Here is a 19,774-nt window from a genome sequence, read left to right as displayed (position 1 = left end):
GGTGGGGACAAGGGGCTTGAACTTGAGTCCTTGCTCAATTTATCCTATGTGCTCTACCAACTGCGGCACCATTCAGCCCCTCATCTCTCTTTTTCATATTTGTTCCTCTTATTTTCATCCTCTCTCTCTAAGATTCATGGAACTTGTCTGAAAATGCTGACCCTTTACAGCCATAACTCTGAAATACTCCAGCAAGGAACTGAGTATGAATCAAGCAAAATTGGAAGAGGCACTGGTAAGCAACATAACTCACCCCACAAAAGTTTCTCGACAGTAGATGTGCCCCAGAAGGGCACCGACAAACAGGATCAACCTCATGGTCAAGGATTTTCCCAGAGTCCAGGACTCAGTGACTCCCAAACTTTATTTATAAGGACCTTGGCTGAGGTTGATCTGTTAGCCAATCTAAGAGCTCAAGTGAATTTCCACATGGTAAAATTCCCACCTGCGTGTAAAATTCTCAAGGTTAGAGACACCCACCTGTGTGATATCCCCAATCTGTCGATTTTTCCATTTCTGTCATGAGATAATGAACTTTGATGGAAAGAAAACAGCATTCGAGGGCACACCAAGGGCAAATCATGGGTTTCTGATTTAGAACAGTAAGTGCCACTAACTCTGACCAGTGATAGAAGCCAGATTAATAGACACAGAGGTTAAAGTTCTTTCTGGGTCTCTGACAAGAAAAAGGGCACAGTATTTAGCGTAATTACTCAGGCATCCTGTCCATCACATTCCATTAGTTTGCTCATTTGTTTATTTTTATAATGTTTACCCTGAAACACTGCAGTTGCTCAGTCCACATCTGCTGAATCTCCCTGTAGATGTGGCCCATTCCACCTCATTCTGTAGTAAAACAAAACAGAAGGCCTTTTAATAGTCCATTTTGGACAGTCTCTGAAGTGATCCATCTACGTTTATACAAAATTGATGTCCCTGTTTCCTTGGTTTTTCTACCCCAAATGAACATGTCTTTCTGATTATGACAGTGAAATTGCCAGTCATAGGAAGTTTGTTCTAAAAAAAGGGGTGGGGGAGTGTTTCACTGAATCACCCATAAGTCCTTCTCTCAAAGAAAAACAGTTGAAGTGTATCTTTCCAGAATTCTTACTACATGCTAATTGTTTTCTTAAGCAAAGATCAGGCCACATTGTGTATTCTGATTTTTAAATAAGGTACCCCAAAAAAAGGCAGGGTGATCATTCCTTATCTGTTAACATAGACTATATCCATCTGACTTTATTGTATTTTATTTCAATGAGAGATACAAAGATAATAATACAGATAAAGAGAGAGACCAGAGTTCTATACAGCTCTTGTTTATGGTAGTGTGGAGACTGAAAACTGGAAGTTTAGAGCCTCAGGAATGAAAGTCTTTTTGCATAGCCATTATGCTACCTCCCCCCCCCCCCCCCCCGCGCCCCTCTGCTTCTATCCTTCATTGCATGAGAAGAAAATATGCCTCTGTGTTTTTTTTTCAGGAATCATCTGTTACTGCATTATATCTGCCTATCAAGAATCAGCCACAGACACAAGGAAACTTTCCTCTATCCTCTGTCAAAGTTTGTTTTATCTGAGCTCACTTTAAATCCTTGGGTTAGAACCTCCAGTTCTTTTATTATTATTATTATTTATTTATTTATTGGTGGTTTAATATTGATTTACAAAGCTATAAGATAATAGAGGTATAATTGCATAGAGTTCCCACCACCAGATTTCTCTGTCCCCACTCCCTCCTTTGGAAACTGCAGTCATTCTCCCAAGGTCAATGGTAGGAGCTGATTCTATACCATCTATGTCTCTTTTTGCCCCCATTTTTTCAATGGTCCTGCCTTCACTTCCTTTCCAGATCACTCCTACACTGTTACCACTTCAAGGTATCTTTCATTTTTTCCTCTTCTTTCTCCGGTAAGATAAACAGTGCTTGGCTTCCTCTGGTGTTTTCCAAATTCACTTCCCTTACATTGATGATATTAAAACAATGTTCCTCGGGAGTCAGGCAGTAGCGCAGAGGGTTACGCGCACATGGCAGACGGAGTAAGGATCCCAGTTGGAGCCCCTGGCTCCCCACCTGCAGGGGGAGTCGATTCACAGGCAGTGAAGCAGGTCTGCAGGTGTCTATCTTTCTCTCCCCCTCTCTGTCTTTCCCTCCTCTCTCCATTTCTGTCTGTCCTATCCAACAATGACAACATCAATAACAACAACAATAATAACTACAACAACAATAAAAAGACACCAAGGGCAACAAAAGGGAAAATAAAGAATTTTTTAAGAAATACTTTAAAAAAAAATGTTCCTGATGACAAACACTTAGGATCCTGGTGGAATGGAGGTACACAACCCTTTAGTTTTCTTCCCTATTGTTTACCCCCTTGGAAGTATAGGCCAAAATTCTTTATGGAATATATAAGGTGGAAGGTCTGGCTTCTGTAATGACTTCTCCACTGGACATGGATATTGGCAGGTGGGTCCATACCCCCGGCCTGTTACTATCTTTCCCTAGTGGAGTAGGGCTCTGAAAAGACAAAAAAAAAAAAAAAAAAAAAAAAAAAACCTCCAGTTATTAATTCAGATGAAAAGACATATATGTATATAAAGTGTTTCTGGTTTAAGAACTCCTGAGTTCAATTAGTTGTTCATTCTCTTGGGTGTCAGGGAAAAGACAGAAACCAAGAGGCAGAGGTCATATAACTCCTCCTGATGTCCCCAGCCTCTGTCAAATAAACATAGGAATTGGAAATGAATGTACTTGGAGAATCAGTAACAGCTTTTCAGAAAAAGATGGGGCTTGAACTAAATCTTAGGGCAGGGCATATGAACAGAAGAAAGCTTGTATTTTCTGGGAGAAGAAAAAAATAACAAAGCTTGAGAGCTGGGGAAACAGCAGGCATAAAATTGGGGTTGGGTGGACTTGACCTTGAGTAATGAAAAGTCAAACATGAGAACGTAGGGATTCATGGTGGAGACTCACTATCCAAGCAGTTTATGCCTTATGAAGGAGGGGACACAGAGAGACCTGTAGACTTCTGAGTGCTGAATCTTACAGAAAGGGCTGCAGGACAAAGAGATATTTTGCTATTGATGATGATGAAAGAGACGAGAACATTGCTCTACCATTTCATGTAGTACATACAAGGTATCCAACCAAGGTCTCACTCTTTCTAGGTCTGAGCTCTCCAAATAAGTAACTTCCTCAGTCCCTGGACAGAAGGAGTCAGAGAAATAGAGAGAGACAGACAGACAGATAGAGACAAAGAGAGACTTTTTAACAGCGAGTGATGTAAGGAGCTTCTTGGAGAAATCTAGATTTCCTTTAATTTTAGGATTTATTAGTTTTATGACAAAGAGAGGGAGAGGGTGGGAGAGAATGAGAGAGAGAGAAAGAGAGAGTGAGAGAGAGAGAGAGAGATTAGAGCTCCACTCTGGTTAATAAGGTGCCAGGGGTCAAGGCCAGGGTCACATGCATACAAAGTTCTGCTCTCTGCCTCTGACATCCAGCCGATTTTATCTGACACACCAGGGCTAGGTGATGGCGAAGAAAAGGTGTGAGAAGAAGCAGACAGGAATTTCAGTGGAAGAAACAATGAGAGGGGGCTGGGGCAAGTGGGGGCAAACTTGGTTAAGCGCACACATTACAATGCACACAGACCCAGGTTCAATCCTCTAGACCCCATCTACAAGAGGGAAGCTTCATAAATGGTGAAGCAGTGTTGCAGGCTTCCCTTTCTCTATCTATCTATCTATCCATCCATCTATCTATCTATCTATCTATTATCTATCTCTATCTCCCCCTTCCCTCTCAATTTCCCTCTGTCTCTATATAAAATAAATAAAATATAAAAAATAAATGAAAGACATACAGGTACTGTTTCTCATCTCCCCAAGATAGGTGTTTGCAAGACACTCTCATCTCCAAATGAAGTCCATCCTGTACCTGACAGTCTTCCTCACCCCAATCCCCTCTCTCTGCCCTCCTTCCCCAGAGTCCTTCTTTGGTGCAATACACCACCAGTCCAAGTTTTACGTTGTGTTTCCCCCTTTCTGTTCTTGTTTCTTAAATCCTGTTAACCATTAGACCCCCCCAATAAAAAAAGGGGAAAAAAGTATGAAGAAAAACCACAAGTGAAGAGATTTAAAAGTGGACATATCAGTGTAGTCTATATCAAGTAATGAAATAGTAAAAGTCTGTTAAAATAACTTTTTAAAAAAGTGAGAGGGAGTCGGGCGGTAGCGCGGCGCTTAGTTAAGCACACGTGGCGTGAAGCACAGGGACTGGCCTAAGGATCCCAGTTCAAGGCCCGGCTCCCCACCTGCAGGGAAGTTGCTTCACAGGCAGTGAAGCAGGTCTGCAGGTGTCTTTCTCTCCCCCTCTCTGTCTTCCCCTCCTCTCTCCATTTCTCTCTGTCCTATCTAATAACGACGCATCAATAACAACAATAAGAACCACAACAACAATAAAAACAAGGGCAACAAAAGGGAAAATAAATAAAAGAAAAGAAAAAAATTTTTTTTAAGTGAGAGGTGCCAGATGGGGTGGGGAAGTCGGGGAAAGAATACCTTCCAGAGTTAAAAATGGTGGCAGCCAGCATTTTCTTACCCAGTCCTCACTCAATATCATGTCCTCGTGTGAGAATCTGTTTTATCTCTCCAACAGTACACTTCCAAAAAGGAGCGTATACTGAGAAGTACTCCCTGACAGATTGAATTCTCTCCCAAGTGCTGAGGACAGGAGAGCTGCTTTTCTCCCTAAATATTAAAGGTAGTGGGAAGAAATCCAGTGTTTCAGTGAGAATCCCCAAAGAGCATGAACCTCACACGCCAGCATCTGGTCCAACCCAAAGATGAAAGAAGGTTCCCTGATGGTACCTGACATGAAGACAAAGAACATTCCCAGAAATGGATGGAAAGAGTGGTTAGGAAGTAGCACAGCTAGAGCTTTTGGCTTGAAAACATGAAATCCTAAGTTTGATCCCTAGCATTGTATGTGCCAGGATATGTCCTTATGTTCTCTCTCTCTCTCTCTCTCTCTCTCTCTCTCTCTTTATCTATCTATCTCATATAGATAAATGAATACTTTTTTCAGTGCATAAGAATAGTCACAATAAATAAATAAATATCAAAGGAAGGGCCAAGGAGCTCATTCAACATTGAAGCACAAGACTTACATGTCTAAAACTTCAGAGGCCCTAGGTTCAATCCCCAGCACCACCATATGCCAGAACTGAGCAGTGTTCTGGTCTACCATAAATAAATAAATAAATAAATAAATAAATAAATAAATGTTTAAGAAAGAAAAAGTCAGGGGAAGAGAGAGATGAGACTTAAGAGGCTATAGAAGAAATGCACCCCCAACACACACACACAGTTCTGTTGTTTCTCTCTAGTTGTTAAAATTTAAAAGATCCTTAGAACATCAAGTAGAGCATCATGTTTCTTCCTCCTCCGCATTTCAGAGTCAGGGAAAAAATTGTTCTTTTAGATAATCTTATCGAAATATACCTGACATGTAATTAGTTGCACATAAATTATTTAAATATGCCACTCAATACATTTTGACATGTGTAGACCATCGTGAAACGCCCCCCCCCCCCCCCCCCGCACAACTGGCATCATGAACGTCCACCACCACCACCCCAATAAAAGCTTTGAGGGAAACCAATGAGAAAATCTCCTGCCAGAGAGAGATCACTGGAGGTCCCTGGCTTTGCAGAGGAGGAAATGAGGCCCCAGACTGGATATCACTTACACAAAGCTCCAGGCCTCTATCTTTACACCCCAGCACATTGCTGTGAACCTTCCAGATAGCCAAGGTAATGTGAATCAACTCTAGGAAAAGACCGTTGGAGACCAGACACTTCCTTCTTGGCCTGTCCCTGGGGAAGCTGTAATTCAGCATGAGAAAGACGATAGTCCTTTTCAGAAAAATGCCCTGATAGCATGCTACTCCTGATTAAGGATGATGCTAGGCACACGGCTCACTTTTGCCCTTTCACCCCAGAAAGCAAGTCAGTCAGGCATTGTGAGAGGAAAGGGAGCCACAGGAGAAATAGCTACAAATGAAGCCCACTGGGAAGGTTACCAGACTCCAGAGTTCTGCAGAGTCCAGATACTTTGGCATGTGGAACATTGTTATTCATGGTAAAAGGAATTCCACCACTCCTTCAGTAAACTACCTTGACACATTTCAGAACACTATGGATTAAATAGACTTCTTTGTTCTGCCCGGAAAAATATACAAAATCATGGATTCTTTGAAAAAAAAAAAAATGTGCTCCAATTTTTTTTTCTTCCTTCTTTACTCTCTCTCTCTCTCTATTTCTCCCTCTCCTTTTTTATTATTCTTTTTTAAATTTTTTTAATATTTATTTATTCCCTTTTGTTGTCCTTGTAGTTTTATTGTTGTCGTTATTCATGTTATTGTTGTTGGATAAAACAGAGAGAAATGGAGAGAGAAGGGGAAGACAGAGAAAGGGAGAGAAAGATAGACTCCTGCAGACCTGCTTACCACTTGTGAAGCGACTCCCCTGCAGGTGGGGAACCAGGGGCTCGAACCGGGATCCTTACGCCGGTCCTTGCACTTGGCAACGCCTGCACTTAACCCACTGCGCTACCGCCCAACTCCCTTTTTTATTATTCTTAATGAAAGGGCAATATAGAAAGAGAGAGAGAGATAGAAAGAGACCAGAGAGTACTGATCAGCTCTGGCTTATGGAAGTGCTAGGATTGAACCTGGGCCCTCAGAGCCTCTGAGCTTCAGGCATGAAAGTCTTTTTGCATAACCATTATGCTATCTCCCCAGCCCTCTGGTTTTTATTCATTTTCTTGTTTTGGGAACTTTACCAATCCTGACAGACTTTTTCAGACAGAGAGAGAGAGAGAGATCCCACAGCACTGAAGCACCCTTCAGGCCAATGGGGACAAGGCTTTAACCTGGGTCCTGTACAGGACCAAGCAAACACACTATCCAGGTGAGCTCTTTTGCCAGCCCCCCAGGTTTCCAATCAATCTTACATTAAATTAAGGTTTTCATCACAGGAGGAAGCCCATCACATCAGATCTGCTTGACTCTCCTATGAACACAAGCAAAGCAACTTTGAAACCTAGTGAAACTGGCCCCTCAAAATAGCTCACCTGAAGAGACCATTGCTTTACCATATGTGAGACAGAACTATATTCTCTCCTTTCTCTCTCTCTCTCCCCCACCCCTCTCTCTCTCTATATATATATATATATATATATATGCCTATCTGAAAAAAAGTTATTTCAGAATAGTGAAATCCCAGTGACAACATGACAATACTAGTAAGTTCACTTATTTTTTATGAATAATGGACAAATACGGTCATGAAAGATGTCTTTAGGGCCTCATGAGTGGGTGGAAGGTACTCAGAAGTTCTCTGAATACCTCTGTTGCTCTATGTCAGCAACATTTTCTTATCATTAAGTCTATGATTACTTCAAAAACTACTCTTAAGTGGAGGACTTGCAGAGATGTGGCTATGGGGTAGGAGTTGTTTCAGACTGCTTTCCCGTGAAACTAGAAAAACAACAACAAATAATCACCTGGAAACTCCACAAAATACAACCTAGGATTCCTTCAGAAACTCACTAAGCCATAGCTACTGTTGCAGACACTATTCTGATTCCATCCTGACTTTTCCAGGCAGAAACCTCACCAATGTGCCCCAGGACTTCACCTCTCCAGAGCCCTACCTCACAAGGGAAAGATAGAAACAGGCTGCAGGTATGGATTGACCTGCCAACACCTTTGTCCAACAGAGAAGCAATTACAGAAGCCAGACCTCCCACCTTCTGTGCCCCATAAAGAATTTTGGGAGAAATGTTAGGGGAAGATAAGCAGAGGACTCTGATTCCAATTCCATCAGGATGTCAAGAGAGAAGAGGAAAGAAATAAGGACATTCCTAAGTAATAACAAGGGTAGATGTGAAGAGAGGCAAGAGTAGATAACATAATGGTTATGCAAGACACTCTCATGCCTGAGGCTCTAAAGTCCCAGGTTCAATCCTCCACACCACTCACTGTAAGTCAAAACTGATCAGTGTTCTGGTTAAAAAAAAAAAAAAAAAAAAGGGAGCCGGGTGGTGGCACAAGGGGTTGGGCGCATGTGGCGCTAAGTGCAAGGACCAGCATAAAGATCCCGGTTCGAGCCCCTGGCTCCCCACCTGCAGGGAAGGGTCACTTCACAAGTGGTGAAACAGGCCTGCAGTTGTCTTTCTCTTCCTCTCTCTGTCTTCCTCTCCTCTCTCGATTTCTATCTTATCCAACAACAAGGACAGCAATAACAACAACAACAATAAACAATAAGGGCAACAAAAGGGGGGAAAATTAAATAAACAAATAAATAAAAAACACTTAAAAAAAAAAGGACCATAGGAAAAAAATGGCTGCTGGGAGTGGTGGATTTGTAGTGCAGACACTAAACCCCAGATATATATATATATATGAAAAGAGGGACTCCACTCCAAGGTCAAGGAAAACAAAAGCAAAATTCAGTCAATTCTTCTAGCGTTTGCCCTTCTTCCGTAGCCAGTCAACAGCGTCAGGTTGAGCCTGATGTAGAGTTTCAAGACCTCCTTTGAATCTGGAGAGGTGGCAGTCGTTGACTATGTGGGTCATAGTCTGTCTGTAGCCGCAGGGGCAGTTCGGGTCGTCTCTGGCTCCCCAGCGATGGAACATAGCGGCGCACCAGCCATGGCCTGTTCGATAGCGATTGAGGAGGGCCCAATCATAACGTGCTAGGTCAAAGCCGGGTTGACGCTTGCAGGGGTCTGCGATGAGGTGTTTGTTCTTTACCTCAGCTGACTGCCAACTCTGTTTCCAAGAGACTGGAACAGAGAAGTTCAGTGTAGGCATAGGGGACCAGATTGGGTGACGAGACATCAAGCGTTGGACAGGGTGGGCGAAGATATCCGCGTATACTGGCAGGTCCGGTCGAGCATAGACCTGGGAAATGAACTTAGATGATGCCGCATCCCGACGAATATCTGGCGGGGCGATGTTGCTAAGAACTGGCAGCCATGGAACCGGGGTGGAACGGATGGTTCCAGAAATGATCCTCATGGAGGAATATAATTTGGAATCGACCAAGTGGACATGGGGGCTACAGAACCATACTGGGGCACAGTATTCTGCAGTGGAATAGCATAATGCCAGAGATGATGATCGTAGTGTGGAAGCGCTCGCGCCCCGTGAGGAGCTGGCCAGTCTTGCAATGATGTTATTCCTCGCACCCACCTTTGCTGCAGTTTTTATGAGATGTTTGTGAAATGACAGAGTGCGATCGAGAGTAACGCCAAGATAGACTGGCTGGGCTTCATGCCGGATTCTCGTACCGCCAATGGGACTGTATCACATTGAAAGGCAAACGAAATGTGCACTACCATAAGCCAGAACTGGTGTGTCCTAAAAAAAAACAATAATAATAATATAATAATAATAAACTAGACAGCCACTATAAGCTAGAAATGAGCAGTGCTCTGGAAAAAATCATAAACAAGAAAATTAAAGTTATTGTCAACCACAAGTTTTGGCAATCTGTATATTCAAATCACTATGCTTATATCTTGGCTCTAATATAATAGTTATTTTTGAGTGCATGTTTTGTAAATTACCTAAAAACATATTTCATAAATATCTCTCTATATCTTGGGGGCTGGGCAGTGGCACACCTGGCTAAGCAAACATATCACCAAACACAAAGACCTTTGCTTGACCCCCCAACTCCCCCCCTTTAGGAAGTCCACTTCATGAGCGGTGAAGCAGGTGTCTCATCCTCTCTATCTCCCCTTCCTCTCTCAATTTCTCTCTGTCCTAACTGATAAAAATTAGAAAACTAAAAAAAAACACAGGAAATAATGAATTTGTAGTGCTAGCACCGAGCCCCAGCAATAACCCTGGTGTCAATAAAAATAAAACAAAATAAATCTTTCCATGTCTTTGCACATACTGAATATTCTTTATTTTAAAATTATTATTTAATTGTCTTCATCTTGTTTATTTTTTTTTTCCAGAGCACTGCTCAGTTCTAGCTTAGTGCAGTGCAGGGGACTGAATATGGGGTCTCAGAACATCAGGCAAGTGGCCATCCAGGTTTTGTCTTTTGTATAACCATTATGCTATCTCCCCCACCCAATTTTGTTTATAATTTAATAAAAGGAAGAGAAAAAGGGAAGGAAGGAAGGATAGAAAGGTGAAAGGAAGGATGGAAGGGGGGGAAGGAAGGAAGAATGGAAGGGAGGAAGGAAAGTAAAATGGAAATGAGGAAGGAAGGGAGGGAGGAAGGAGATATAAAAAAGGGAGGAAGGACAGGAAAGAGGGAAGGAGGGAGGGAAAAGAGAGAAGAAGGAAAGGAGGAAGGAAGGAAGGAAAGAAGGAAGGAAGGAAGGAAGGAAGGAAGGAAGGAAGGAAGGAAGGAAGGAAGGTCCTTCCCCCATCCCTCTTGATGTTGTGCTATTGGGGTTGACTTTCTCTTTGGTCTTGGTTTCCTGACTTGGTTTTACCTGATGCCCCATTTTCCCATCTACCCATTCTTGAGACTCCACAGAGCTCACCACCCTGCCGGCTCTCTGCTGCCCCCTCCTGCCTCCAACTGTGGGGCAGCCACTCTGTCCTTCCAATTGGTCCCAATTTACACTCCTTCCAAAGAAAGCCTTTCCAGTGGTGTCTGAGTCCATTTCACAAGTTCCATTTTATATGAAGTCAGTTGTGAAGAGTATACTTCATCAGTCATTTGGCTTTTGCAACACTAACTGCAAAAAAACCTCCATGGACAAAAACTGGACAGCCACTTGCAGATCAATGAAACAAGAACGCTACCTAATGCTATACACGATTCCTCCCAAGTACAATAACTATTTGTCCTGCGTCAGTTGGGCCACCAACACTAGGTAGTGAAGATCTGTCTTCTTCAGTCTTCCTCTGCATCAGTTTCCCGTTCAGATAATCCCAGTTGAAGTTCCACAAGGGCAGTCCTCATGTTTTGGATTCCTAGACAATAAGATTATAAAGATATAATGAGATGGGTCTTATGCTCCAAGTGCTCACAGTGGCAGATGAGGAGGTTGGGTCAGGGTGTAGTGTGTGGTTTGCATGCATGAAGCCCTGGGTTGGATCCCTGGCACCACATAAGCCAGGGAGTGCTTCGATCTCTCTCTCTCTCTCTCTGTCTTTCTCTCTCTCAGAGAATAATTAAATCTTAGAAAGAAATAAAGAGAGGAGAAGAAAAGAAGAAAAAAGAAAAGAAAAGGAAGGAAGGAAAGAAGGAAAGGAAATTGTTCGATGTTTAGAATGGAACTCTCTTCAATAAAACCTTTATGATGGGGAGTCCGGCGGTGGCGCAGTGGGTTAAGCGCACGTGGCGCAAAGCGCAGAGACCGGCGTAAGGATCCCGGTTCGAGGCCCCGGCTCCCCACCTGCAGGGGAGTCGCTTCACAGGCGGTGAAGCAGGTCTGCAGGTGTCTGTCTTTCTCTCCTCCTCTCTGTCTTCCCCTCCTCTCTCCATTTCTCTCTGTCCTATCCAACAACAAAAGCAACGTCAACAACGGCAATAATAACCGCAACGAGGCTGCAACAACTAGGGCAACAAAAAGGGGGAAAAATGGCCTCCAGGAGCGGTGGATTCATGGTGCAGGCACCGAGCCCAGCAATAACCCTGGAGGGGGAAAAAAAAAAAAAAAAAAAAACCTTTTTGATGATAAAATGCTCTACATTGGGAGTCGGGTGGTAGGGCAGCCGGTTAAGCACACGCGGCACAACACATCCCAGTTCAAGCCCCCAGCTCCCCACCTGCAGGAGAGTCACTTCACAGGCGGTGAAGCAGGTCTTCATCTTTCTCTCCTCCTCTCTGTCTTCCCCACCTCTCTCCATTTCTGTCTCTCCTATCTAACAACGACGACATCAATAACAACAACAACAATGAAAAACAAGGGCTACAAAAGGGAAAATAAAATAAATTTATTATTTTAAAAAATGCTCTACATTTGCTTTGCCCAATACAGAGGCAACCAGCCACACAAAAACTTTTGTTTTTTTCAGATAAAGGTTGAAAGACAGAGAGGGAAAGAGATACAGAGAGGAGAAGAAATACCTCAGCATTCTTTCTGTTTGAGAAGTTCCCCCTTAACATGGTACTCTCGTGTTTCAACCTGAGGTTTGAACCTAGATCCTTGTGCTTGATGAAGTGTATGTGCTCTGCCAGGTGAAGTCTATCTCGACCCTACACGTCCTGTACATGATTATTAACTACTTGAACTATAATTACTGTGGCTGGAAACCTGAATGTTTGTTATAATCTCCTGAATTTTAACTCACATTTTAAAATTTGTTTTTCCTTTGAATGCACTTTATTGTTTTGATAGAATATCTCAATTGTTGAAAACTTAACATCAAAATGCTTTAAGTGAAGGCATGTGGGCAAACAAAATTGGAGGGCAGTGGCTACACTTCTGAGAATCTGTTTTGACCTGGCTTTTCGTTTCCACTGTGGAAGTAAACGTTTGTATAAATAAATAAATCAAAACACACAAAAAAAATGCTTTAAATGTAATGCACACACCAGATTTCAGATTATGGAAATTAGAATGCTAAATATCTCATCAATAGTTATATATATATATATATATATATATATATATATATATATATATATATATATACATATATATTTATTTTCCCTTTTTGTTGCCCTTGTTATTTTATTGTTGTTGTTATTGATGTCGTTGTTGGATAAGACAGAAATGGAGAGGGGAAGACATAGAGGGGGAGAGAAAGACAGACACCTGCAGACCTGCTTCACTTCCTGTGAAGCGACTCCCCTGAAGGTGGGAAGCCCGGGACTCAAACTGGAATCCTTAGGACGGTTCTTGTGCTTTGTGCCATGTTCGCTTAACCCGCTGCGCTACTAATGAACTCCCTGGTTTTGTTGTTGTTGTTTTTAATATCCTCCACATGCCAAATTGATAGCATTTCAGATGTATTAGGTTAGGAACCATCTCATGTTGCATTGAATCACATCTGTTTCCTTTTTTTTTTTTTCCTCCAGGGTTATTGCTAGGTTCGGTGCCTGCACCATGAATCCACTGCTCCTGGAGGCCATTTTTCCCCCTTTTTGTTGCCCTTGTTGTTGTAGCCTCGTTGTGGTTATTATTATTGCCATTGTTGATGCTGTTCGTTGTTGGATAGGACAGAGAGAAATGGAGAGAGGAGGGGAAGACAGAGAGGGGGAGAGAAAGATAGACACCTGCAGACCTGCTTCACCGCCTGTGAAGCGACTCCCCTGCAGATGGGGAGCCGGGGCCTGGAACCAGGATCCCTGCGCCGGTCCCTGCGGTCTGCACCACATGCGCTTAACCCACTGCGCCACCGCCCGACCCCCCCCTTTTTAAAAATATTTATTTATTTCCTTTTGTTGCCCTTGTTGTTTTATTGTTGTTATTGATGTAGTCGTTGTTGGATAGGACAGAGAGAAATGGAAAGAGGAGGAGAAGACAGAGAGGGGGAAAGAAAGACACCTGCAGACCTGCTTCACCGCTCGTGAAGCGACTCCCCTGCAGGCGGGGAGCCCGGGGCTCAAACCGGGATCCTTACACCAGTCCTTGCACTTTGCGTCACTTGCGCTTAACCCGCTGCGCTACCACACAACTCCCATCTGTTTCCTTTTACCTTTTTTCAATTGTAGATTCTACACTACGTTAAAATACAGAATATGGTTTGTATTAATTTTCTAGTGAACAGCACTAGTCTAGAGAGGAAAGAATATGATGTTAGCACAAACCCTTGGTTACTACATTATGGGTTCTTAGATGCATATGCAAAACTTCAAAGCATAGGAGTTCAATGATAGGCTAGCAGGACATAACAGAGTAAGGCAGCAAATTCTCAAAAGACCTGGGAAATAGGGCCAGAGAACTAGCTTACCAGGAAGGGAACAGGCCTTGCCACACACATGGCCCAGGCTCAAACTGTTGCACCACATATGTTGTGTCATGGCATTGATAGAATCTCTGATGCTGTGGCCTCTCTCTCTATCTCTCTCTCTCTCGTTTTCTGTCTTTCTACCTAGATGAAAGAACATCTCAGAGCATAAGGCCTCAAACTTCACCAAAAAAACTAAAACATATCATAAGATCCCTCATTTAATTTATTTTTTAAATTTTATTAGTGATTTAATACTGACTTATGAAATTATGGGCTAAGGGGTATAATTCCAAACTTTTCCCACCACCAGAGTTCTGTATCCACATTCCCTCCATTGGAAAGTGCAGTAGTTCTCTCAAGATCACAGCTATGGGTTGACTATTATTTCCATAACTATCTATATTTTTACATATTTGTCTTTGTTTTTATCTGGGGCTCAGTGCTGGCACTACGAATCCACTGCTCCTAGTGGCTATTTTTTCCATCTTATTAGACAGGACAGAGAAAAATTGAGAGAGAATGAGGAGATAGAGAGGGAGAGAGAAAGTCACCTGTAGACCTGCTTCACCACTTGTGAGGCATTCCCCACTTCAGGTGGGGAGCCCAGAGCTTGAACCCAGATCCTTGTGAAGGGTCCTTGCATTTTGAACTATGTGTGCTTAACCAGGTGCACTGCCCCCCGCCCATTTTTTCTATAATCCTGCTTTCTCTTTCTTTGTAAGTCACACCTATACCTATTACTGCTTCCAAATTCCTTCCTTTTTCCTCTTCTCTCTCTGAGTCTTAATGGAACTGGAGTTCAGAACCTTCTGGTCATCTTCCCCTAACATTTCTACCCCTCTGGGGTTATGGACCAAAATTCTTTATGGGATGCAGAAGGTAGGAAGTCTTCGCTTCTGTACTGCTTCTCTGCTGTACATAGACATTGGCCAGTTGACCCATACCCCCATACTGTTTCTGTCTTTCCCTAGTGGAGTAGGGCTCTGGAGAGGTGAGGTTCCAGGACACATTGGTGAGGTTGTCTGCCCCGGGAAGTAAGGATGGAATCACAGTAGCGTCTGCAACTCAGCGTTAGAAAGGAAGTAAGTTATAAAGCAGGACAAAAAATGTTTAATAAACAGGAACCCAAAAGTAGGAATAAAGATGAGAGTAGAGATTTTTAATAGTGATTTATAAGATTATAAGTTAGTAGGAGTGTATATTGGCACCACTCCCACCACCAAAGGTCTGTGTCCCCATCCACACACCAGTATAGTGAAAAATCTACACTCTCCCCACCACCGAGAGTTTCTTACTTTGATGAAATACTCCAAAGTAGGGATCTTAGGGTGGAAAGAAACTAGGAAGTATATTTTAGGTATGTTCCAAGGGGTCCATGACTTTTTTTTTTTTTTAATTTCTCTATTGGGGAATTCATGTTTTACATTTGACAGTAAATACAATAGTTTGTACACGCATAACATTTCTCAGTTATCCATATAACAATACAACCCCCTTTAGGTCCTCTGTCATCCTTCTTGGTCCATGACTTTTTTACTTGAGCTTGATAGCTGACATGCAGGTAGACTAAAAATATTGTCTGTGAAGATGGTGTCAGAGTTGAGAATAGGACTAGAAAGCTGGATTAGGGCAGAGAGTAGCTCCCAAACAAAATCACTCATTTTAACCTGCACTCAATAATAGTCTTTTATCCCAGTTGTAAAGCCAGTTCATGCTGTGTACTAAGAATTGAAACATTCCAGAAATAACTTAGAAAGTTAAGGTTCCCTAGAGATAATCAGTACTTTGCACTATGTAAAAACCATAATGTCATATAAAAATAAAACATAACATTTTTGTTGATTGCTTTTCTAAGTGTGAGCTCATGCTGTATTGTAGTTCATACCACTGCCTGCTGAGCTGATGGTACTCTAGTGTATAAGATATACCATAATTTATTTAACCAGTCTCTTAATTACAGCGTCCAGTTTTTCACTATCACAAAGCATATCCCAAGGAACATTCATGGACTACGTTTGTCCAAGTTTTTTTATATTTCAAAAATACTATTCTCTTAGTAAAAAAAACTTTATATGGTTCATAAATATATATATATATACACACATATATATAGCACAAAAAAAGTGATTACCTCTCATCTTGTCACCTCACCCCGTCCCCCTTTGTAGGTTTCTTTTTTTAGTTTATTTATTCCCTTTTTGTTGCCCTGTTGTTTTATTGTTGTTGTTACTGACGTTGTTCACTGTTGGATAGGATAGAGAGAAATGGAGAGAAAAGGGGAAGACAGAGAGGGGGAGAGAAAGATAGACATCTGCAGACCTGCTTCACTGCCTGTGAAGTGACTCCCCTGCAGATGGGGAGCCAGGGGCTCGAACCGGGATCCTTATGCTGGTCCTTGCGCTTTGCACCGCGTATGCTTAATCTGCTGCACTACCACCTGACTCCTCATTTTGTAGTTTTGATGACTCATGCCAGTTGGTATTCATCCCATCCAAAATTTGTCTATATTAACGAATTTAACTTCTTATTTTACAAAATATTAGACTGACCATAGGCACATACTATCCAACTGACTACTTAACCTAAATAATATTATTTGGAGACATGTTGTAGGATATATATGTGTCCTAATAAATGTTTGTCAATAAGAAATGGATAATTTGGTCAATAAAATTTGCTGCATATGTATAATATAGTACCACACAGCCACTGAAAGGAAGTGGCATAGATCTTTAGAACTAATATGCAAACATATTTTTACAAGCAAAAAATGTAAAGAGCCTGTTGCAGAATTGAGTGTAATAGTGATACATGTCAACTCTTGTAAGAGCAAGAGAAGCATTTGTGAAATGATTCCTGACTACCCAAATCTATTTTCCTATTTTCCCCTAAATTCAGACAGTGCGTGTGAAAGTATGGGTAGAGAGGGACTGGAGGTTAGTTCACCTAGTCTGTACCATGCTGGAGCTCACGCAGGGTGACTCTCAGCCAGGAAGGTAAGCTTACCAGTTCCTCCTCGCTAGCTCGAGGGCTCAGTGATATAGACAAGAGACACCAAGGAGGATTCAGTACGAACACTCTCATTTACTTGGGAGTGGGCTTGGGTTTATATAGGGATTCAAACAAAGAACATTTTTCAAATAATTCAGAAATTACAGGTTTCTTAAAGGTCAGCTTGCCCCTATGGTAGGGGGCTGGTATGACAAGAATTGATGCGATACATAAAGGTCAAGACAATTATTCTCCATGATGCAAACAGGTTAATTATCTAAAGGCATTTGAGAGAAGCAAAGGGGTTAAACCAGTAGGGTGAGATAGAGAGAAGATAAACAAAGCTTGATGTAAATCATAGATATCAAAGAACATAAGGAAATAGTGTTCTGAGGCTTCACTGTCTAGTGTTGGGGTGTAAGATGCAGTGTGTTTCTCCTTTGTGAATGAAGATGAGGTGAACTTTGAGTAAATGAACCTTAAAGCAAGCAGCCATGTGGCCTGCTGCTAGCAGGGAAAAACTGGGATTTCTATGGGTTTGAGAGTCTTACAAGGGGAAACTGAGTCTGGGAGACGTTTTCCCCTTTGCTCATTCCTATGAGAGAGGCTAACAAGGGGGTTTCTTTTCCAGACCTCCATCCAAGGATGGGGGGAGTTTTCCCTAAGCTCTACCAAGCTTTCAAATAGTCCCACAGTACCATGCTGAACACATGACTGAATCTGAACCCTAACACCACATGGAAGAATTCCTTCAGGGAGAGGGAGAAGGTCCAGTACTGTGGTGTCTTCCTTCCCCCAGCCCCACCTGAAATTAAAAGAATGAAAAAACATCTCCCCAGATCAGTAAAATCATTCAAGTGCAAGACCCCAGTGTCCCACACATAAAAGCAGTTTGTGTAGTGAATTCAAATAGTGAAGAATGTTCAGAGCCCCACAGGCATTTAGCATCTAAGTTTCAGACAACGAGAAAATGAGAGTTGGAACAAGGAGAAACACATCTCAATGTATGTATCCGAATGTGTTCGGTTTCTAGGTTTGGAAAACAAGCATGCTTTCTCATGCACAGAACTGATTTGGTGATATGGATTGAACTGTTGGCAGTGATCAGTTTGGGGGACATAGGGGAGTGGGATTGTCTTTGTATTCAGGATTGTTAACCTGTGTTATCTGAGTTCCTTATGGGTAATTCTAATCAGAAACAACACAATAAAAATATCATCTTTTAAAAGTAGATTCTGGGATGAGGAGATACTTGATATAAGCATGCCAGACTCTCATACTTGAAACCCCAATTGTCCTAGGTTCAGTCCCCAGCACCACTGTATACCAGAGCTGAGTGCTGCTCCGATATCTATCCCCCACCTGCCCCATTAAAAAAAAAAAAAATAGCAGCTGAGGAAATAGTTCAACTGGTAGAGTGTTGGGCTTACAGGCTTGATGCCCCTGGTTACTCCCCCCAGCATTACGTGTACTGGAGTGGTGTTCTGGCTTCTTACACTTTCTCTCTCTATCTATCTATCTATCTATCTATCTATCTATCTATCTCTATTTCTCTCTCTCCCTCTCCTTCTCCCTCTCCCTCCGTGTGTGTGTTAGTGTGTGTGTGTATGTGTGTGTGTGATATGAAACTCTCATATGTAAGCAGGGGAGACACCTTAATGGTTCTGCAAAAGACTTTCATGCCTTAGGCTCTAAGATCCCAGGTTCAATCTGCAGCACCACCATTAGCTCTGTATCTCTCTTGTTTATTAAAATAAATAATTTTAGGGAATCGGGAGGTAGCACAGCAGGTTAAGCACAGGTGATGCAAAGCACAAGGACTGGTGTAAGTATCCCAGTTTGAGCCCTCAGCTCCCCACCTGCAGGGGGTTCACTTCACAGGTGGTGAAGCAAGTCTGCTGGTGTCTGCCTTTCTCTCCCCTTCTCTGTCTCCCCCTCCTCTCTCCATTTCTTTCTGTCCTATCCAACAATAATGACATCAATAACAACAATAATAACTACAACAATAAAACAACAAGGGCAACAAAAGGGAATAAATGAATAAAACCTAAAAATAAAGAAATAAATAATTTTAAAAACAAACCTTTAAGTCACCTTAGAGTTCTGTGCTCTCTTAAGCAGTGCAAAATGTTTCAAATAACATTAGCTTAGCCTAGCCTTACACAAGGATACTATGGAAATTTATGATGTTTTTATACACAAATAGAGTCTAAGAACCAGGTAACCTAGAGACAACATCCTAAAAATACAATGAACATGCTAAAATAAATAAATATGTATGTGTATGTATATATATTTTTATACATTTGAAAGCTATTTCTGTTGAACCAAATTTTACTAATGGAATTGCTGGGTTTCAGAGTCTCTGTTTTTTTTCTAGTTGCCCTCCAAAGAAATCTTGTCACTCTTCTTTCTTAAATCAATATTGCTTTCATGAACCTCGAAGAAGCAAGCAGTCAGTCATTTGCCAGCAAAATGGGTTTATGTGGAAACAACTACAAAATGCTAACTCTACGTGTACTCTTCATGACAAACAACACACACACCTCAAGAAAGTAAGATTCTTTCATAGATATCCAAGGAGCTATTACAGATGAAGAGCACGTTGGCAGATGCTGAAAGTTGGAAGTATAATGACTTCCCTCTTGCTGGGATCTTGTCCTCTTTGACTAAGCTGTCAGTGGGCAAGGCATAGCTCTCCCAGTTGGATTCTAGGTGTGTGTGTGTGTGTGTGTGTGTGTGTGTGTGTGTGTGTGTGTGTGTGTGTGTGTGTGTGTGTGTGTGTGTGTGTGCATGCGCGCGCACGCGCACACAGTCCTTTTAATCCCTGCCTCATTCAAATGAGGC

The 19,774-nt window shown here is 42.0% G+C and overlaps 1 protein-coding gene across 1 annotated transcript in view; it reads right to left on the bottom strand.

Moving 5' to 3' along the window:
- The window catches only part of CPA2 (carboxypeptidase A2), a 31,023-nt gene extending 30,680 nt beyond the window's left edge, over positions 1-343 (bottom strand). Inside the window, exon 1 of the mRNA XM_007524201.2 lies at positions 254-343. Within this exon, the coding sequence (XP_007524263.1) occupies positions 254-318 (65 nt within the window). The 5' untranslated portion in view covers positions 319-343. The remainder of the gene's footprint in view (positions 1-253) is intronic.
- Between the last annotated feature and the right edge of the window lie 19,431 nt (positions 344-19,774).

Source organism: Erinaceus europaeus, chromosome 8 (genome assembly GCF_950295315.1).
Source record: "Erinaceus europaeus chromosome 8, mEriEur2.1, whole genome shotgun sequence".
In the NCBI taxonomy this organism is placed as follows: domain Eukaryota; kingdom Metazoa; phylum Chordata; class Mammalia; order Eulipotyphla; family Erinaceidae; genus Erinaceus; species Erinaceus europaeus.
The sequence above is the reverse complement of the archived record's forward strand: the minus strand, read 5'-3'. Positions and strand labels throughout refer to the sequence as shown.